The 23,185-nt window shown below is 40.4% G+C and overlaps 1 protein-coding gene across 3 annotated transcripts in view; it reads left to right on the top strand.

The window, feature by feature from the left end:
• npas3 (neuronal PAS domain protein 3) overlaps positions 1–23,185 on the top strand; it is a 250,733-nt gene that overhangs the window by 84,654 nt on the left and 142,894 nt on the right. For 2 of the 3 annotated variants that reach the window (XM_088354313.1, XM_088354314.1), the window contains exon 3: positions 8,496–8,740. In XM_088354313.1, coding sequence (XP_088210439.1) covers positions 8,496–8,740 — 245 coding nt within the window. Of the gene's footprint in view, positions 1–1,903; positions 1,984–8,495; positions 8,741–23,185 lie in introns of all 3 variants that reach the window. The other variant, XM_088354315.1, reaches the window with a different exon arrangement.

Raw genomic sequence — 23,185 nt, forward strand, 5'->3', positions numbered from 1 at the left:
TGATCTCGACCACGTCTGTCTCCCGTCCCGAATAACGATCCGTTTTTGTTCTTGACCACGTCTACTCTCCTCTCCCGGCTTCGACCCATTTTCTGATCTCGACCACGTTTTTGCTCCTCTATCCCGGCTACTGAACCTACTCCCCGCGTCCAGCGATCCCCAGATCGTGTGTGCACTCCTTTCCCTTCTTTCCAATAAAACTGTGAGAAAAGTTACGCGAGTGGGTCCTGTCTCCGTTCTGGTCCTGACATACTTAACTTTATACCATATAAAACTAGTTAAAATAAGTCATGATAATAGCAAATTTGTATTCGAATGATAAAATAAATATCAAATTTATTTATTTTTTTAAATCAAGAAAGCAACTATAATAAAATTGTAGTCAGATAGTAAAATATATATCAAATAATAACATTTACAATAAGTAATAATAACAAAATTGTTGTAAAAAGTCAAATTCATTTTAAAAAATGTAACATTCCTTTATTTACTATAATTTATTTTGAAAATACAGTAAAAAAAGAAATAAATATTTCCAGAAAATGTCTTAAAATATTCTAAAATAAGAACTAAAAATATTTATTGAAATATTAATATTATTTTATTTGAGAAACCACTTAATATAAGCTAAATAAGGGAAAAAATATATATTTTAAATATTTTTTAACTGATAAACATGCTAATAAAAAATAATATAATTAAAAAAATTGAAATATAATTATTAAGAATATTCATAATTTCCTTGAAAAACAATTAAAAATAATCCATTAAAAATAGTAAAAGTATTTTAATTGAAAAACAAGGTAAATTACACTTAAATAGAATACAATTTGTAAGATTAATATTATTATTATTTTCCTTATTGGTAGAACGATTGCATTTAAGTAAAGTAAGAAAATATGACTTTAAGATTATTATTATCGTTTCAAAATGAAAAATAATACTAAATATTAAAATACAAAACTAAGATTATCATTATAGTTTTAATAGAAAAATGTGAAATACTGTTTCATTAAATGTTCAAAATATAAACATATTAATGTTAGATACTGTATACTAAAATAATCAATATTTTAAAATGCAATATACTATTGTACAACGCATTTAAGATTATTATACTTATTTTTTGATGAAATAAATTACTAAATTACTAAAATACTACAATAAATATTAAATATTATTATTGTTAATTTCTTTAATGGGAAAACAATCACAAATCAAGAAAAATGAGTATTTTATCTGAAACACGATTTAAACTACCGAATACTAAAATGCAGAAATAATAATTTGAGATTATTATCTCATCTCATCTCATCTCATTAGCTGCTCCGCTTATCCTCAGTAGGGTCGCGGGGGTGCTGGAGCCCACCCCAGCAATCATCGGGCGGTGGGCAGGGGACACCCTGAACTGGTTGCCAGCCAATCGCAGTGAGATTATAATTGTTTTTCTTATTTTACTAGGAATAAAAAAACAATGTGAAATATACAGTAAAGCCCAAAAAACTCTGCAGGTGTGATCCAGCAGGTTCTCTCGATGTTGTTTTTGTTGCGCCGTTCGGTCGACGGGATTTCTGCGTGTTTTGGCTTCTTTGAGCCGGCGTGCCAGCGTGTTGGAGGCCAAAGGTGTGTTGTTTCCACTCTCTTGCCAAACTAATTAGTACTGGAGAGCTGCGAAGCCTGCAGAGATTACGCCACGCTGTGCGCGTGCAGGTGTGTGTCTGTGCAAGTGTTTGTGTGATGTCGTGCCAAAGTAGCTCTTTGCTTCTGTTTTTCGCCACTCTCGTACAACTCAAACACAAACAGTGCGACTCCCACGCGTCGCCGCAATATGTGGGATGATTGTATGTGTTTGTGTGTAGTGTGATAGTCGTATGATCCTTCTTTGTCATTTTCATCTACCCAGGTCTTCATCTATACATCTTGGTCATCAGACATCAATCCTTCCATCCAGATCTTCATCCATCCATCAATCCTTCCATCCAGGTATTCATCCATCCATCCAACTTTTGGGCAATCAATGTATCCATCCAGGTGTTCATCCATCCATCAATCCATTAATCGGTCCTTCAAGCCATCTATCATCTATCCTTCCATCCAGGTCTCCATCTTTCTGTCTACCATCCAGGTCTTTATCTCTTCAACCATCTTTTTATCCCTTCATATCTTTGGCCATCAATCAAATCAGAGTTCTACATATCCATTGTTGTATTCAGCTATGTATCCATCCACCCACCCAGGATCTGTCTATCCATCCATCCATCCATCCATCTAGATCATCAGCCATCCATCATTGTATCAGTTCAGATATTCAGCTATCCATCCACCCATCTATCTATCCATCTGTCTATCCATCAATTCAGCCAGATGTTCATCTGTCCATCCATTCATAAATCCCTCCATTTTAATTAATTCAACTGTCTTTTAATCCATCCATCATCTATCCATTTATCCAGGTCTTCGACCTTCTGTCTATAATTCAGGTCTTCATCTATCTATCCAACAATCTGTTCATCCATCCATATCTTCATCCGTCAATCCATCCAAATCTTCAATTCCAGCCAGGTGTTCACCCATCCATCCATCAATCCATTAATCTGTCTTTCAACCCATCCATCATCCATCCATCCATCCATCCATCCAGGTCTCCATCATTCTGTCTACCATCCAGGTCTTCATCTGTCTATCCATCCATCCATCCAACCAGATCATCATCCATCCATCGTTGTATTAATTAGATATTCAGCTATCCATCCATCCATCCATCCATCTATCCATCTGTCTATCTAATCCATCCATCTGTCTATCTATCCATTCAGCCAGGTGTTCATCCGTCCATCCATTCATGAATCCATCATTTTAATCCATTCAACTGTCCTTCAATCCATCCATCATCTATCCATCTATCCAGATCCTTCTGTCTAGAATTCAGGTCTTCATCTGTCTATCCAACCATCTGTTCATCCATCCATATCTTCATCCACCCATCAATCTATTCATATCTTCATCCATCTATCAGGTATTTGGATACCCATCCATCCACCCATCCACCCACCCAGCTCTTCATCTGTCTATCCATCCATCCAGATCATCATCCATCCATCATTGTATCAATTCAGATAGTGAGCTATCCATCCTAGTCTTCCTCCCTCAAACCATTCAGGTATCTATCCATTAATCCATCTATCCGTCTGTCCATCCTTTCATCCATCCATCCAAATCCTCATCTGTCAGTCAATCATCTATTCAGGTATGCATCCATCCACCAATCCATCCATGTTTTTTTTGGAATGTTTGTAAAAATGAGCATTGACGGAGCTTCACCGAACCACCTTCAATTTGGTGGACATGTCCACCAAAACAAGTTTAATGGACATACGTCATACATTGAACAAAAAGTCGCCCATTTTAGTTGGATTAACAATTTGAAGCAGGAAAAAACAATTTCAAATAAACAGATAAAGTGTACCTGAGATGTAAACGAGACACCAAATCCATCATTTTGACTGAGAAGCCAATTTGAACCCCCCCCCCCCCCCCCCCCCTCATTGCCCACATTTTTAAAAATTCTGTCCCAAGAACTCACGCTCTAAATCTGACAGAAAGTCGGCCATTTTGTTTTGAGACGTGCCATCCCTGATCAATTCTGACAGCGGTTCCGCCGATGGACATCTGACATCTCTGTCCTGACGGGACACGCGGAAAAGTCTCAAGGACAAAAGGCAACGGCGCGTCGGCCATTTTGATTAGAAAGCGCTCATTTGGGAGTAAACGGCGCTGATGGAAACGGATTGCGCCCTTCGAATCAATTACCGCATGTTAATTTATCAATCTGGACGCTTGACAAGCAAACCCCGAACGCTGCCGGCTTTGTGGCTCCTCCAGAAGGTGCCTTGGGGGGTTGAGGTGATTTACAACCCCCCCTCCGAGCCACCTCTTGGTCTTATCTCCTCGTGCAAGTCACTCAACACACTTTTTGCCTTTTTTCCTCAAATTGTTGCTCGAAACCTGAGGACGTTTCCAGCCTCGCTCGCAGCGTTAAAAATCACTTCCCCCCCGATATCCCCCTCTTCCCCAGTGTCTTCCTCAGCCTCTTTCCCATCATCAACTTTCCAGTTAATTGGCATTTTATCACAATGTGGTAATATTGATAAAATTCCACAAAAATTGTTTTCGGATTGGTGTGCAAAGTAGAAAGAGATGAAAAGTCGAGGTGCGTTCGTGGTCTGCATAAAAGTGCGGGAATGATCATGCTTACCTCATTCTAATATCGCAATACCTCGTTTATCGCGGTTAATTGTGATCGGAACGCCCGCAGTTTGCGAAAATTTGCGCCTGTAGCAATAATCAATTGGGGATAATGGATCTCGGCTGCATGGGTGCTGATCAATTCAGCATACCTGTCAACCTGTACCTTTAAGACGAGTACGACGTACAAGGAAATCTGTACGGAAAAACGCAAATTTGTTAATCTCATGCGTCTGCCGCCTGGGGATTTCCCATCATGCATCATTCCGAAAAAAAAAAAGGTATAGTGTACGATTATTTTGTATTTTGTACAGGAAAATGCGACAGTTCGTACGGGCATGGAGCCGTGGAGGTTGACAGGTTTGATTCAGGCAGAAAGAAAACTGAAAAAAAGCCGTTCTCAGCAATTGTCGACCAGGGATAATGGATCGCGGCTGGATAGCTGCTGGGTTTTTTTAGATGGAAAGAATGGGGAAAAAATTTGTTCTCGGGACCCCTCTAAGCAATAGTCAACCGGGGATGTTGAGGCAACACAAGTGTTGTTCATTTTAGATGAATATGTCACAAATTTTCTCTCTCTGCCCCTCCTATCATCTAAAGTCGACTGGGGATAATCGATTGTGGCCAAAACACCGCAGTTAATTTTAGAAAGCCCGCAATGGCATGCTTCAGCCTCTGAACTGAAAAAAAAGTGCTCTGAGGGTCTCACTAATCGTTGATCAGGGGCAAGAGACTGTGGCCACAACCTTTGACCAGTTTCCTTTTGCAGCCATGGGATTGGGGATAAGGGATCGCAGCCACACGGGTGTGGTTCATTTCAGGTGTAAAAAGCAGCAAAAGAAGAGTTGCCTGTTCTTTTTAGGTGCAAAACAATCATAAAAATGAGCCACCTCGCATGATACGTCTGCTCTCTTGGCAAAAGTTGACTGGGGATAATGGATTACGGCTTGAACAGTGAAGTTCATTTCAGGCAGGCCATAATGGCACACATAAGCGCCATGAACCTAAGAAAGAAAAGCGCTCTGCCGGACCACGCTTGCAGAAATAGTCGAACAGGGATAATGTATAATGACTACAACTGCGAATTTCATTTTAGGTGGGGCAGAAAGGCAAACACCAAAATTGCCTTTTGCCAATCCCCTTTCGCAGCAATATGGGATTGGGGATAATGGATCATGCCACCGCGAGTGCAGTTCCTTCTAGGCAGAAATAACGGCAAAAAAAAAGCCGCCAGGCCAGACAAATGTGTGCCCTGACAATCACCCCTCACAGCAATGTGCGATAGGGGAGAACGGATAACAGCCACAACCTTGCATCTCTGATCTGGCCCGCCCCCCCAGACAAAAAGGCCTTCTGCAGGTTCTCACTCACAGCAATAAGGAATTGGGATTGAGTGATCTTGAACCAAAAAGGGATTGGGGATAATGAATAAGACTGCAAGAGTGAGGTTAGTTTTAGGTGGAAATAACGGCAAAAAAAAGCCGCCAGGCCCTACAAAAGTGCAGTCTGTGTTTGCATCAATATGTGATTGGGGATAATGAAGTGCAGAATATTTTTGCTTTGAATTTTAGGTTTGGCCAGACCAGAATGCCCAAGTGTCTTCTGCCGGTCCTTCCTTGCAGCAATATTGGATTGGAGATAATGGAGCATGGCCACATGACTCTATTTCATTTTAGGTGTAAATTACGGCAAAAAACAAGCTGCTGTTCCCGACAAAAGTACTTTTTGACGGTCCCTGCTTGCTACACAATATTCGATCAGGGATAATGGATTACAGCCGCTCGAGAGCAGTTCAATTTTTGTGGAACAGCATAGCAGAAAAGAGCTGTTAGTAGCAATAGTTCACTGGGGAGAATGGATCGCGGCCACAACCGTCCATATCATTATAGTCAGTCCAGAATGGCACGTCTCTTGATAGAAGTCCCTTCTGCCGTTCCCTACTTTCAGCTATACGTGATCAGGCATAATGGATCTTGGCCTCACGAGTGCAGTTGACAGCACGGCAAAGAAAGAGCCACCAGGACCGACAAATGTGCTATGCCGACCCTTGCTCGCAGCAATAGTTGACCAGGGATAATGGATTGTGGCAAAAACTGACCATTTCATTTTAGGCGGTCCTACATGGCTTGCAGCTTAACAGAAATGCCTTCTGCTGTTCCCTACTTGCAGCTATACGCGATCAGGGATAATGGATCGCATCCGCACAACTAGAGTTAACATTTTATGGAACAGTGCGGCAAAAAAAAAAAGCCGTCACGCTCGACAAAAGCACGTTCTACCCGCCCTCGCTTGCAGCGATATGGGAGAGGAGATAATGGATCGCAATTCGCACTGAGGCCGCGATGTATTGCAATGAAAGTTATTTTTCATTCTATTTTTCAACATTTATTTCCCAGCCAGCTTCTCCTTTCTGTGTGTGCATAGAGTATTTCAGTATCGGTAAATCTGCCCGGCGACCGGGCCGCCCTGTCACATGACGCACGCACCGTTTGACCTCTAATTGACCTACGCGTTAAACTTTGACCTTGGCGCTACGCTAGCTGCCAAGCGCCAAAACACACATCTTACTTCCCGCCCGACAAACGCGACGCAGCTCGCTGAGCTTTACGACGTCGCTCGCACGCTGCCTCTTTAAAACGCCATCAAGTCGCCGCACGACTTTACGACGTACTTTCGACGCCTTTTTTTTTTTTCCCCGTGCGCGCACACACGGCCACACCCGGGCACGCATTCTTACCATCCATCACAAACTACGACCCGCGGGCTACATGCTAAGCTTTTTCATTCGACGCGCCAATCAAAAAAGGGAAAAAATACGTAAAAAATTGGAAGTTATTTGTTGTGTTAGCTACCTTAGCTACGTTAGCTAGGGACTGTTAGCTAAGGGCGTTAGCATGATGCTAAGGGAGGTTTTGGCCTGGCAAAATAATCATCCTATTTATTGGACATTATTTGTTATATTAGTACAGTAAAAAGGTTTGAATATCGGTCTTGTCATCGTAGTGTCTCAAAGTTAGCAAAGGATTGTTAGCATAATGCTAATGGATGTTTTAGCCTAGAAAAATAAACATCACATTAAAATATTAAAATATTTGTTGTATTAGAACAGTAAAAAGTTTGAATATTGCCTTGCCATCAAAAGAGTAGCGTTTCAACGTTAGCTAGAGACTGTTAGCTAAGGGTGTTAGCATGATGCTAATAGATGTTTTAGCGTTGAAAAATAAACATATTATTTGGACATTATTTGTTGTATTAGTACAGTAAAAAGGTTTGAATATCTGTCTTGTCATCAAAAGTGTAGTGTCTGAAATTTAGCAAAGGATTGTTAGCGTGATGCTAATGTATGTTTTAGCTTGGAAAAATAAACATCACATTAAAGTATTAAAATATTTGTTGTATTAGAACAGTAAAAAGTTTGAATCTCGCCTTGCCATCAAAGAGTAGCGTCACAACGTTAGCTATGGGCTGTTAGCTAATGGCCTTTAGCATGATGCTAATGGATGTTTTAGCCTGGAATAATAAACATCACATTAAAATATTAAAATATTTGTTGCATTAGAACAGTAAAAAGTTTGAATATCTGTCTTGCCATCAACAGTGTAGCGTCTCAATATTAGCTAGGGACTGTTAGCTAAGGGCGTTAGCATGATGCTAATGGCTGTTTTGGCCTGACAAAATAGGCATCATATTTATTGGACATTTTTTGTTGTATTAGAACAGTAAAATGTTTGAATATCTTTCTTGTCATCTCAACTTTAGCTAGGGGCTGTTAGCATGATGCTAGCTCCTGTTTTGGCCTGCTAAAATAATCAACAAATGGATCAAATATTATTTGTTGTATTCCTTCCTGTCGGCTATATTTGCTGTTGAAAGGGTAGTTAAGAACTGTTAGCATAAAGCTAACGCTTATAATGGCCTAGCAAAATAATCAACAGGTGAATCGCTAATTAGCTTTGGTACAGTGAACATAATATAGAATATTTTGTTGACGACATTTGTTATCGGAAGTGTCTCAATGTTAGCTTTTATTTGGGCACTGTTAGCGTGAAGCTAAAGCATGTTTTTAAATAAATGCTAAATGGTGATTAAGTATTTGTTGTATTTGTACAGTGAAGATGATATAGAATTAATTTGTGGACACTATATGTCACCAAATAGGTCTTGTCTCAATGTTAGCCATGTGCTAAGGACTATTAGCCTGTTAGCTAAGGACCGTTAGCATGACGCTAATGCTAATTTTCACTTGGCAGGTTACAAGCCCTGCGCAAGGAGAAGTCCCGGGATGCTGCCAGGTCGCGGCGCGGGAAAGAGAACTTTGAGTTCTACGAGCTAGCCAAAATGCTACCGCTGCCTGGCGCTATCACTAGCCAGCTGGACAAAGCGTCCATCATTCGCCTCACCATCAGCTACCTGAAGATGAGGGACTTTGCCAATCAGGGGGACCCGCCCTGGAACCTGCGCATGGACGGACCGCCCCCCAACACCTCCGTCAAAGGTACGAGAATATATGCCCGTTAAGATAATGCTTTCTACACTATTGTTGTTCATACACGAAATGTATTTAAAAAAAGAAAAAAAACCTCTTGTTTGGTTCACAAATAAATGTTAGACCGAAACAGCATACAGTATTATCTCAGTTATCGGGGGGCAGAACGTAAAAAAAACCTTTCATTTACTTAATTATATTTTAATTACTCAAGGACAAACCCAATATACAGTCTCGAATATTTGTTCAACAAACAAAAGTTCTGTACTTTAAAAACGTTTTTTTATAAATACTGCGGGGCAACCTCCAGTTTGATTTTGATTGACTGTCAAATAATAATTTTACAAATAATTTTGCTGTTTAATTCCACCACTTCATGAATTAAGAACCTGATCCACTTTACGTCACGTGATGCTTTGTCGCCATCGTGTGGATGTTATGGAAAACTGCATTTACCTTTCAGTTCTCTCCTAGAGAAACCACATATTTTTCTATTATCATTTTTTAAAAATGCACCAGAGAATCACTAGGGAGCGCTGAAAACCGGTGTGTTGCCCCTTAGCAGGTTTAGCGGGTGGAAAGGTCAAAATTTGTTGGCCATAGAAAGCGTCTTCCTCTGTTTAAACGATCATAAGGCAGAACAAAATGCCCTTTGAAAATCTGCAAAGCAGTTAACCAGCAAAAACCGAAGCGCAAAGTATGGAGGTAGCTCTGTATATGCTACTTTTGTTAGCTTATCATGTTTTGCAAGGTACATTTTAAAATACTCGAGTACAGTAAAACACAATATCGTGTTTTTTTAATTTTTGGCAGGGTTGGAGGAAAATCACAGATTTTGATTTTATTTTGATGTTGAAAACATACAAAAACACAGACAAGCTTACAAAGGGACGGACAGATGGACAGAAGGACAGATGTTAGCTAGCGTGCTAACCAATCGTCTTTTCCCGGCACGGCGACCTTCGCTTTGATTTTGTTTTTGTTTTTTGCTGAAGAAGCTAACAAGTTTTACCTTTGAAATCTACAAGCGTGTGCGTTTGTGTCCTGGATCTCCAAAGTGAGGCGGCGCATACGGTCGCCTCACCGGAGCAGATGGCGTCATTGTTGTCGGCACTTTGAAGAGTCGCGTGCATTTTAATGAAAGCGACCCAAACACCTGCCTGTGTGTCCGCGTGTGTTTTTGCCACGTTTTTTCGCTGGTGTCGCATGAGGAGACGCCTCGACAGCCGTCTTAGCTGTTTGCGCGTAAGACTTGCATCAGGTGTGTTCCCATTCCACACCTGTAGGGGGCAGAACAGTAAGGATGAAGTTCTTATATAGTAATAATCTCAGCGACGGCTATAGACGTCCATTATGGATGAAGGCTACACAGTTTTTTTCTCAATTCTTATGTAAAAGTTGCATCGGGTGTGTTCCCATTCTAAGCCTATAGGGGGCAGAACATTTAGGTCAAGGTTAACACACCGTATATATTCTTCATTTGCCAAAGAAGTCTATTAAAAACATCTGTTTTCCAATTTTTCTTATAGTGTTTTGAACACGGAGTCCATATTTTGGACTTGTTTTCCCGGTGTTACACATCTGTCTTAGGTGTTTGCGTGAAAAACTTGCATCAGGTGTGTTCCCATTCCACACCTGCAGGGGGCAGAACATTCAGAGTGAGGTTATTACATGGTAATTAACTCAGCGGCGGTTATAGATATCAATTATAGTTGAATGCTACACAATTTGTTTTCTTAATTTTTATGTAAAAGTTGCATCGGGTGTGTTTCCATTCCAAGCCTATAGGGGGCAGAACATTTAGGTCAAGGTTAACACACCGTATATATTCTTCAACTGCCAAAGAAGTCTATTAAAAACATCTGTTTTCCAATTTTTCTTATAGTGTTTTGAACACGGAGTTCATATTTCGGACTAGTTTTCCCGGTCTTACACATCTGTCTTAGCGAAATACTTGCATCAGGTGTTTTCCCATTCCACACCTGTAGGGGGCAGAACATTAAGGATGAGGTTATTACATATTAATTAACTCAGCAACGGCTATAGACGTCAATTATAGTTGAATGCTACACCATTTTTTTTCTCAATTTTTATGTAAACATTGCATCAGGTGTGTTTCCATTCCACACCTGTAGGGGGCAGAACATTAAGGATGAGGTTCTTACATAGTAATAAACTCAGCGACAGCTATAGACGGCAATTATAGATGAACGCTCCACAATTTTTTCTAAATGTTTATGTAAAAGTTGCATCAGGTGTGTTTCCATTTCAAGCCTATAGGTGGCAGAACATTTAGGTCAAGGTTAACACACCGTATATATTCTTCAACTGCCAAAGAAGTCTATTAAAAACATCTGTTTTCCAATTTTTCTTATAGTGTTTTGAACACGGAGTTCATATTTCGGACTAGTTTTCCCGGTCTTACACATCTGTCTTAGCGAAATACTTGCATCAGGTGTTTTCCCATTCCACACCTGTAGGGGGCAGAACATTAAGGATGAGGTTATTACATATTAATTAACTCAGCAACGGCTATAGACGTCAATTATAGTTGAATGCTACACCATTTTTTTTCTCAATTTTTATGTAAACATTTCATCAGGTGTGTTTCCATTCCACACCTGTAGGGGGCAGAACAGTATGGATGAAGTTCTTACATAGTAATAAACTCAGCGACGGAAATAGACGTCAATTACGGATGAACGCTACACAATTTTTTCTCAATTTTTATGTAAAAGTTGCATCGGGTGTGTTCCCATTCTAAGCCTATAGGGGGCAGAACATTTAGGTCAAGGTTAACTTACCGTATTAATTCATCAACTGCCATGGAAGTCTATTAAAAACATCTGTTTTCCAATTTTTCTTATATTGTTTTGAACACGGAGTCCATATTTTGGACCAGTTTTCCCGGTGTCACACATCTGTCTTAGCTGTTTGCGCGAAAAACTTGCATCAGGTGTGTTCCCATTCCACACCTGCAGGGGGCAGAACATTCAGAGTGAGGTTATTACATGTTAATTAACTCAGCGGCGGTTATAGATATCAATTATAGTTGAATGCTACACAATTTGTTTTCTTAATTTTTATGTAAAAGTTGCATCGGGTGTGTTTCCATTCCACACCTGTAGGGGGCAGAACAGTAAGGATGAAGTTCTTACATAGTAATAAACTTAGCGACAGCTAGACGTCAATTATGGATGAACGCTACACAATTTTTTCTCAAATTTTATGTAAAAGTTGCATCAGGTGTGTTTCCATTCCAAGCCTGTAGGGGGCAGAACATTTAGGTCAAGGTTAACACACCGTATATATTCTTCAACTGCCAAAGAAGTCTATTAAAAACATCTGTTTTCCAATTTTTCTTATAGTGATTTGAACACGGAGTCCATATTTTGGACCAGTTTTCCCGGTGTCACACATCTGTCTTAGCTGTTTGCGCGAAAAACTTGCATCAGGTGTGTTCCCATTCCACACCTGCAGGGGGCAGAACATTAAGAGTGAGGTTATTACATGTTAATTAACTCAGCAACGGCTGTAGACGTCAATTATAGATGAACGTTACACAATTTTTTTCCCTAATGTATATGTAAACATTGCATCAGGTGTGTTCCCATTCCACACCTCTAGGGGGCAGAACAGTAAGGATGAGGTTCTTACATAGTAATAAACTCAGCGACGGCTATAGACGTCAATTATAGATGAACGCCACACAATTTTTTCTCAATTCTGATGTAAAAGTTGCATCGGGTGTGTTCCCATTCTAAGCCTATAGGTGGCAGAACATTTAGGTCAAGGTTAACGCACCGTATATATTCTTCAACTGCCAAAGAAGTCTATTAAAAACATCTGTTTTCCAATTTTTCTTATAGTGATTTGAACACGGAGTTCATATTTCGGACTAGTTTTCCCGGTCTTACACATCTGTCTTAGCTGTTTGCGCGAAAAACTTGCATCAGGTGTGTTCCCATTCCACACCTGTAGGGGGCAGAACATTAAGGATGAGGTTCTTACATAGTAATAAACTCAGCGACAGCTATAGACGGCAATTATAGATGAACGCTCACAATTTTTTCTAAATGTTTATGTAAAAGTTGCATCAGGTGTGTTTCCATTTCAAGCCTATAGGTGGCAGAACATTTAGGTCAAGGTTAACACACCGTATATATTCTTCATTTGCCAAAGAAGTCTATTAAAAACATCTGTTTTCCAATTTTTCTTATAGTGTTTTGAACACGGAGTCCATATTTTGGACTTGTTTTCCCGGTGTTACACATCTGTCTTAGGTGTTTGCGTGAAAAACTTGCATCAGGTGTGTTCCCATTCCACACCTGCAGGGGGCAGAACATTCAGAGTGAGGTTATTACATGGTAATTAACTCAGCGGCGGTTATAGATATCAATTATAGTTGAATGCTACACAATTTGTTTTCTTAATTTTTATGTAAAAGTTGCATCGGGTGTGTTTCCATTCCAAGCCTATAGGGGGCAGAACATTTAGGTCAAGGTTAACACACCGTATATATTCTTCAACTGCCAAAGAAGTCTATTAAAAACATCTGTTTTCCAATTTTTCTTATAGTGTTTTGAACACGGAGTTCATATTTCGGACTAGTTTTCCCGGTCTTACACATCTGTCTTAGCGAAATACTTGCATCAGGTGTTTTCCCATTCCACACCTGTAGGGGGCAGAACATTAAGGATGAGGTTATTACATAGTAATAAACTCAGCGACAGCTATAGACGTCCATTATGGATGAACGCTTCACAATTTTTTCTCAATTCTTATGTAAAAGTTGCATCCGGTGTGTTTCCATTCCAAGCCTATAGGGGGCAGAACATTTAGGTCAAAGTTAACAGACCATATTAATTCTTCAACTGCCAAAGAAGTCTATTAAAAACGTCTGTTTTCCAATTTTTCTTATAGTGTTTTGAACACGGAGTCCATATTTTGGACTAGTTTTCTTTTCCTTGCGCGAAAATCTTGCATCAGGTGTGTTCCCATTCCACACCTGTAGGGGGCAGAACACCCAGGATGAGGTTATTACATGTTAATTAACTCAGCGATGGCTATCTACATCAATTAAAGATGAATGCTACGCAATTTTCTTTTCAATTTTTATGTAAAGCTTGCATCAGGTGTGCTCCCATTCCACACCTGTAGGGGGCAGAACATTAAGGATGAGGTTATTAGATGTTAATTAACTCAACGACTGCTATAGATGTCAATTATTAATGAAGGCTACACCATTTTGTCTCCAAGGTTGACGGAGAACTTATCAGCGTTACGAGCATCGGGTTTTTATTCAAGCCCCCCACCCTCTCGACATTTCCGCCCTGTTTAAGCATGAATCAGTTTTTTGTGCAGGTTTGTTTGTGTGCTACTATGTTTTTCCTGGTGTTGCACAAGTAGACACTTTGACCACCATTTTAGCTGTTTTAATGTAAAGTTGCATTAAGTGTATTCTCATTCCAAGCCTATAGGGGGCAGACATTTCAGGACGAGGTTAATTTACCGTTATTACTTACCGAATTCCATAACTTGTCAGGACCACAACGGAGACGGGACCCACTTGCGTAACGTTTCTCACAGTTTTATTGGAAACAAGGGAAAGGAGTGCACACACGAGCGATGGCAGTGTCGGGAACGGAAAAAACAGGTCAGTAGCCAGGATAGAAGAGCAAAAAATGTGGTCGGGATCGGAAAACATTCGAAAGCCAGTAGAGAAGGGGAGACGTGGTCGAGATCAAAAACGTATCATTATTCGGAACGGGAGAACAGACGTGGTCGAGATCAAAACAGAAAGTAGCGGGAGACATACAGGAGCGAAAAACGGGACAGGCGAAAAAGGGCTTACCGTGTAAAAACAGAGATTCGCAGACGGACCGACGAAAGGAGACTGACAGGACAGAGTTTAAATACTGACAGGGAGCCAATGTGTCAACAATCTGCAGCTGGCGCCACACGGGTGGGACCAATTGGGCGCCATGGCAACCGTGACATAACTAGCTTATAACTAGTAAATAAAAACTATTTATCAGCGCCGGTTTCATGTAATTTAACTAATTAATTTCAATTCATAAATTTAAGAATAAGTAAATTTACCATCAAGCAGATTTAGAAATTCTCAATATCCTGAATTAATGTAATAAATGTATTAAAATGGTAAAACCCTGACCCTAGCCCTTTTTTTGTCCTTCATAATAAGATGCCTTAGCTAAATGGTTACCGACAAACAATCAGCAAAATAGTCACCATTTACTTATATAATCATGAAAATTTTTTTTGAATACGAAACACATTTTTATTTTATTTTAAATGGTCTTCTATATTAAGGTGTAATAACTTCAATTAATTAATTAATGATCATTTGGAAAAATAATCTGCGCTAATGTTTATAACCAATAAAATATTTGGAGAATTTTGGATAACTAACTAACCAAATCCTCAGATTTAATTTTTTTTGTCTTTCATCTTAAGGTGTAAAACGAATCAATTAATTGACAAAAAATCATTAAGCACACGTGATCTTAAACCTACAGTACCGTTTAAAAGTTTGTGGTCAACCAGACAATTTTGTGTTTTCCATGAAAAGTCAAACTTTTTTATTTTTCAACTCTTCCCATTCAACCACTTGAATTTCTTCGCTTTGACATTCAGAGCACTGGGCAGAAATCACATCACACCCTTTGGAGGCATTTGCCATGCTTAGTTTATAACAAATGAGTTGCAAAATACATAGAAAGTCAAGTTGGGACATTGGGAAGGTAAGAATGAATGAGTTGTATTTAAGAAAAATAATTTTATCCTCACTTATCCTTGAATTTCTTCGCTTTGACATTCAGAGCACTGGGCAGAAATCACATCACACCCTTTGGAGGCCATTGCCATGCTTAGTTTATAACAAATGAGTTGCAAAATACATAGAAAGTCAAATTGGGACATTGGGAAGGTAAGAATTAATGAGTTATATTTAAAAAAAAAAAATTTATCCATTAAACTTCGCCAAAGATTGGACATTTTTAAGCAACCCAAAATTTTGAATGCTAGTGTATATACAGTGAAGAAAATAAGTATTTGAACACCCTGCTATTTTGCTATTTCTCCCACTTAAAAATCACGGAGGGGTCTGAAATTGTTATCGTAAGTGCATGTCCACTGTGAGAGAGATAAACTAAAAAGAAAAATCCAGAAATTTCAATGCCCGCCACTTGGGGGCGCCACTTGATATTTTGCCGCCTTAGGTAAACCGGGAAGCGTCGTTATTCTGAAAGCGAGACGTTTGAATAAGAAAATTGCGTGGAGCTAGCGTCCAGGTCTTCTTTGCGTCTTGTTGTTTGTCTCGTCACGAGCCGAAGATAATGGGCATGGCAACAATTGCACAAAAGCTTAGCGGGGGGGCGGTTAGACGGTTGTAATAGCTGCAAAATAATCCACTTTGTTAGCGCGAGACGATCGGGACAATTACGTGCAACGGCGCTTTGACGTTTTGTCTCCTTGCTAATCTGTTCTCCATTTTTTCTTCGCAAATAGGGAGATAAATACCTTTCCTCACTTTTTAAGGAGAGAGTCATACATAAGATGGTTCTTTGATAACAAAAAAGTAAAACCCATTACAAAGAAAAATCACACGTACAAAAAACAATTTCGTAAACACTCGTTTGAGGCAATTAATGGAGACCAAAACCCCAAAATCTGAAAAAGTAAGCCCGAACATAAAAAATGACAGCCCATGGTCTCAGCAATAGTCCACTGGGGATAATGGATTGAAACCAAAACAGTGCAGTTCATTTAAGCTGAGCCACAACAGCTCACCTTACCGGCTTAAACCGGAAAAATCTCTGCCTGCCCTTGCTCTCAGCAATAGCCGACCAGGGATAATGGATGGCCAAAACAGTGGTGTTCATTGTACGCAGGTCACGATGGCACACTTCTGCATCTTTAACTAAAACACATTTTTAAAAGTACTCTCCTAGCCCCTTCTCTCAGCAAATGTCAACTTGTGATAATAGATCATGCCACAACCATGCATTAATAATTTTAGCCGGAACAGCAACCCTCCAAACAGAAGTGCTCTGTGCCAGTCCCTGCTCAAAAACAATATGGGATTGGAGATAATGGATTGTGGATGCACAGGTACAGTTTATTTTAGGCAGAAAAAAAAGCAGATACAAAAGAGCCCAAGGTCTGACTTAAAGTGCCCTCTACTGGTTCCTCGCTTCCGGTAATAGTCAACTTGGGATAATAGATCAAATTATTTATCACCACCAGTTTCAGGACAGGTACTGTCCATCATGGGTGGAAAGAATTGGAAAAAAAAATGCCATGTATGACCCAAATTTTCTCTGTTGGCCCCCTTCTCTCAGGAATTTGACAGCGGATAATGGATCAAAACAGTACAGTCCATCTTGGGTTGGCCACAACGACATGCTTGAGCATCCCAAACTTAAAAAAAACAAACACTTTTTTTGGCCCCTGTTCTAAACAATAGTCAATTAAGGATAATGGATCTCAGCCACAACCGAGCATATCATTTTAGGCTGACCAAAACAGCATTCCTCCCAACAAAAGCACTTTCTGCCAGTCCTCTCTCACAGCAATAGGGGATTGGGGATAATGGACCGGGGCTGAGGTTCGCATCAGTGCAGTTCATTTTAGGCGGGAATTATCCCAACAACAAAAAATCCATTCGGCCTGGAAAAAGTGTCTTATGTTGGTCCTCATTCGTAGCAATATGGGATTGGGGATAATGGATAGTGACCACTCACGTGCAGTTACTGTTAGGTGGAATTAACGAGAAAAAAGAACCCAAAAAGTGTGTTCTGTTGGTCCCTGGCATCATTAATACGCGATCGGGGATCATGAATCACATCAAGTGCAGTTCATTTCAGGCGCATGCTAACAGTTAGCAAGAAATAAGCGTCGGGGTTAGCCGTTAGCGACGACGCGAAGGTCACGGTCAAGGACATCCGTCCCCCGGACGTCTGCGCTAACGCGGTTAGCGGCACGCTAACGCCGCCGGCTAATCTGTTTACGGACGCTTAAGACAAATGCGATTGTGTGATGTCATTTCAACGGCTTTCGATTGGCTTAGCCGATGTTGACTGGGTGTCGCTTAGCAAGCTGTCACCCGATTGGTCGGATTGCTTTTTGGGTATGTTTTTGATGCGCTTCATTGGGTTTTGATTTTTTTTGAAGTTGAGTTTTCTATTGCTTCTGTTTTCGTCTCAAGTAGATTCAAAGTGCAGGAAATTTAGATTCTTGTTTTGTTTTTTGGACTTATTTTCAGAAAGTTTGGATTTTTTTATTATTGTTGTTTTGATACTTTTTCTGTTTTTTTTTTTTTTTTTTTTTTTTTTTTTTTATTTTTTTTTTTCTATATTCAGCTTTTTCTTGCAAATTTTTTTTTCCAGACAATGATTACATTATTTTTCAGTTGCTTTGATTTTTCTCAATATCTTGATTAATCCCCGTGTCATTTTTTCTTCTTTTTTATTTCATGAATTTAAATTAAAAAAATATAAGAAAACTCTTGTTTTAAATGGTGAGTTACCAGTTAATCCCAAGTGACTCGCCAAATATTTCTTGTGAATTGTTTCAACTAAAAGAGTTAGTTATAAGCTATAAGTAACCATCCATCCCATTATCTGCACCGCTTATCCTCATTAGGGTCGCGGGGGTGCTGGAGCCCATCCCACACAGAGAAAGGCAACTCACTAGCTCATTCACACCTAGGGACAATTTGGACCGGCCAATTAACCTAACATGCATGTTTTTGGAATGTGGGAAGAAACCGGAGTGCCCGGAGGAAACCCACGCAAACACGGAGAGAACATGCAAACTCCTCACAGGAAGGTTCGATATCAGGACCTCAGAACTGTGCCGCACACGCGCTAACCACTACGCCGCCGTGCTGCCCGCTATAAGTAACAGTTTCTTTATTGTTTCATTAGAATGAAACTGATATAAAATCCATTATTCCTTTTTCCAAAAATAAGTATTTTGCACAAGAAATACAAACCAAATCGCAAAATAGTTAACTAGTTTATTACGAGTTAATTAAAGAAAAAAAGACTTATTACTCACTGGGTAATTTTGGAAGTTCGACACAAGCTATGAGTAGCAATTTTATGACATATTAAATTTGTTTTTATATCCATTATCCCTTTTTTAAATACATAATTTTTTTCTGTTCCCGACACCGCCATCGCTCGCCACGGAAGTCCCACATTTTACAAAAAGGAAAATACAAAGACCTATAAAAATGCCGATAAAATTATCAGGTGATTTCAAAAGAGAAGAAAAACGAGAAAGAGAAGAAGAGGGAGAGGGACAGATAAATAGAAGAAGAGAGAGAGCAAAAGAGAGATAGATTAGGAAAGAGAGAAAAGAGAAAAGAAGAATGTGAGATGAGAAGAAAAACAAGCAAATACAGAAAGAAAGAGAAAGATGGAGACACAGAGAAAGGAAGGAAGGGAATGGAAAAGGACAGAAAGAGGCAAAGAAAGGGAGACAAATGAGAGAAAAGAGAGGGAAATGAGAAAGAGAGAGAGAGAAAAAGATAAAAGAAGTAAACTGTCACGGTTTCCATGGCGCCCAATTGGCCCCGCTCGTGTGGCGCCAGCTGCGGCTCGTCGACAGATTGGCTTTCTGTCTAATTAAGCTCTGTGCTCTCACTCTTCCTTTGTCAGCCTGTCAACAAACCTCTGCCCCGCAAGACGTGGGTTCTGACTCGGTCCTGTTTCCTGTTGTTATTTCCTGTCCGGCATTGTTCCCGTTTATTTTGTCCTGTTTAATATCGGTTTCCAGTTTCGTTCCCGTCTATTTTTGCCCTGTTTAATTTCAATATCCTTTTTCAATATCTATCCTGTCTGTCCCGTCCTGTCCGGTATCGACCCCGTCCGATATCTGGTCAGACAATTGCTATCAATCTCGTCAGCCTCTGACTTCCCGTCTTTCCACGCCAGACCGCTGCCTTACGTGCATGACTCCCCATTTCCTGTAAAATAAAAGCTTGTGTGAGTAACGTCACGCATTTGGGTCCTGATCCTATTTTAGTTCATGGCATAAACATGACTTAACTTCGTTTTACTATTCAATTGTGGCAACTAAAATCTAAGAACTCGTTTTTTTTTTCAATTATTAAATTTGCATTGAAATTGATTTAAAATTAAAAAATATACATAAAAAATATATTAAAAATATATATATATAAAAAATATATATTTTGGCTAGGAAAATCCTTAAAAAATGATATTTTATTTCTGGGCTAGCATTAAAACCTCACAACAGGGAAACACCAATTCACAAGTACATAACATAAATGAACAAATAAATCATTTTCTTATCGACAAAAAATCCGCTAATGGTGCCAGTAACCAACGACAGGAATGCATCTTTGTGTGCGTGTGCTTTCATATTTCTTAGTGTGTCTTTTTGTGGCCTTTGGTGCCCTCTGCTGCCCTCGGCATGCATAATAAATTAGCAGTTGGCGCTCAGAAACGCAAGCCCGTAAATTCCGGTAAAACTGCACGGACGTGTGTGTGTGTGTGTGTGTGTGTGTTTGTGTGTTGTTGTGCTGCTGCGGGATGCTGCAAAGGTCAGGCTTGTTTGTGTGTGGCAGCAGATGTGGAGAGCGCGTGACAGCGAGTCAAAAGGCGCAACACTAAACTGCAGAAGAGCAACTGATGGGTCAATTAACGCAAAAGGGCAAGGGGGGGGAAATGCCGGAGGGGGGGGTGTCGGATAGGGGGGGTCGGGCGAAAAATATGGACTCCGTGTTCATAACGCCGACAGTTCCACAACTTTTGCATCGTCCACTTAAGGAAAAGTTGCCAAACAAAGGTCTAGAATTCATGTCTATAGCTGTTAATGAGTCAAATACGGTTTTATAGCCTCGTCTTGCAGGTTCTGCCCCCTACAGGTGTGAAATGGGAACACACCTGATGTACCGTAAATTCCAGACTATAGAGCGCACCTGATTATAAGCCGCAGCCACCACATTTTAAGAGGAAAACCGATTTTGTACCTACACAAGCCGCACCTGTATATAAGCCGCATGCGCCCACATTTAAACATGTAACACAAAATGAACCCAAACCCGACTTCAAGTCCCGCGATCGAAATTAAATGTCCTTCGTTAAAGTCCACAGTCAAAAAAATCACAGCCGGCAAAATGAACGGAGAATGATACCGGTACTTAAGGTTTGATGCAGACCTGCAGAGTCCGGGTCCCGTTGAAAGTAATCCAAGGAAAAAAGTGTATATTTCCAAAGGTAAGGGTGGGAAATATATATCAGATGAACACATTTACTCACGCAACTCCTTTTTCTTTAAATGACTTTTTACCCCCTCTTCTTTCCTTGTCTGTCCCTCACCTTTAGCGGTCCCCACTTAAACTCGGCACCCCGCGTTTGTTCCGTCCCTCCTTTTTCATTCACCCGTGCAAAACATATCAGAATAAGTGTCTAAAATAAATACAAATAAATACATTACAAAAATATACAGTTGCAAATACATATTATACATGAGTTACACATATTTACAAAGAAAGACGGTACACCGAGAGAGTTTTCAAAGCTTTAATAATAATAATATAGCTTTCATCCCAAACGGTGCCTGTGACAGGGCAGTTAATGGTAGCAACAGTCGAGCGCCGCTGGCGGCCGTTATAAAATTTACATAAATCGGCCGCATCACTGTATAAGCCGCAGGGTTGAAAGTTAGGGAAAAAAGTATACTTATAGTCCGGAATTTACGGTAATTTTTACAGCTAAGACAGTGTTGCGACACTGGGATTATAGTTTGCATTGTCCACTTGAAGAAGAAGTTAGGTTAGAGATGTCTAGAAATGGTATCTATAGCTATGAAAGGCCTCAGTTAGAACCCTAGGGCCCCCTACAGGTGCGATGTGGGAACACACCTGATGCAATTTTTACACACAAATACCGTAAATTCCGGACTATAGAGCGCACCTGATTATAAGCCGCACCCACCACATTTTAAGAGGAGAACTGATTTTGTACTTACACATGTCAGAGGGACCAGAACAGAACAGGAAACCCCAGAGCGTTCGATACAGTTCTTTATCTAGGGAAGCGTACAAGGCTAGCAGGAGACGCGATGGCCGTCGGACGTCAGCAGCGGCGCCGGGAAAGTAGCTTCGGAACACGTAGCCAATCGGAGAGCGGAAGTCTAGCAGGTCAAGTTTACCGGGACTGGAGAGAAGATCGTAGCGTGGGACGGAAGCAGGTCGGATCGGAGGCAGGCAGAATCAGGTAAACGGATCAAGACGGAACAGGTAATCAGGAGAGTCATACATGGAACAATCGTAATCCTCAGACGAAGAGGTCTCGGCGTAGCGTGCTTAAAAAGGGAACATAAACCAATCAGAGGACGTCCACGTGATAGCTCCAGGTGACTCTAGTTAGCAATCACGACAACACAAGCCGCACCTGTATATTAGCCGCATGCGCCCACACATGTAACACAATCACAAAATTAGCCCGAACCCGCAACTGTAACTGAATATAAAGTACACAGTCCAAAAACCACAGCCGGCAAAATGAACGGAAAATGATACCGGTACTTAAAGTTTGATGCAGACCTGCAGAGTCCGGGTACCCGTTGAAACTAATCCAAGGGAAAAAAGTCTATATTTCCAAATGTAAGGGTGGGAAAAATATATATCCACTATTGTTCGCCGCAACAACAGGTCTCACTCACCTTCACCCCACTTCCCATCAGCCCGCGTTTGCTCCGCCCCTCTTTTTTTAATTCGCAAAACATGGCTCAGGAGGTAGCGCGCTCGTCTTTGGATCAAGAGATCGCAGGTTCGATTCCCAGGTCCTCCGTGTTACATGTCGAAGTGTCCTTGGGTAAGACACTGAACCCCTAATACCCCCAATAAGCAGGTTAGCGCCTTACATGGCTGCACGGCCGCTATTGGGAAATGTGAAGCACACTGCATGTAGCTTGAAAGCTGCGTCATGTGCCTTTCTTTTTGCAATTTGCATGATGAGGATATGTCTACGCTAATTTAATTTGTGCACAAGCTAAGAAGTTGCAGTCTTCCTCGGCGCATATATTCCACCGGTCTTAATCTTACATTTGTACTCGAGCGCCGCAGGCGGCTGTTAGAAAAATGACATAAATTGGCCGCATCACTGAATAAGCCGCAGGGTTGAACGTTTGGGAAAAAAGTAGCGGCTTATAGTCCGGAATTTACGGTAGCTAAGATTGTAGACTTGAAGAAAAGTTGGCATAGAAATGCCTATAATTTTGGTATTTTACCGTCAATGGCAGTGGAAGAGTTCATTGCGGTGTAATCACTTTGTCCTAAACATTCTGCCCCCTACAGGTGTGGAATGACAACGCGGCTGACTTTAACATGCAAATAGTTAATAATGTTGACTTGAAGAAAAGTTGGTAAAGAGATATCCAAAATTCTCATCTGTA

The sequence above is a fragment of the Urocampus carinirostris genome, chromosome 15 (assembly GCF_059441175.1).
Source record: "Urocampus carinirostris isolate Australia breed hairy pipefish chromosome 15, RoL_Ucar_1.0, whole genome shotgun sequence".
Classification (NCBI taxonomy): Eukaryota; Metazoa; Chordata; class Actinopteri; order Syngnathiformes; family Syngnathidae; genus Urocampus; species Urocampus carinirostris.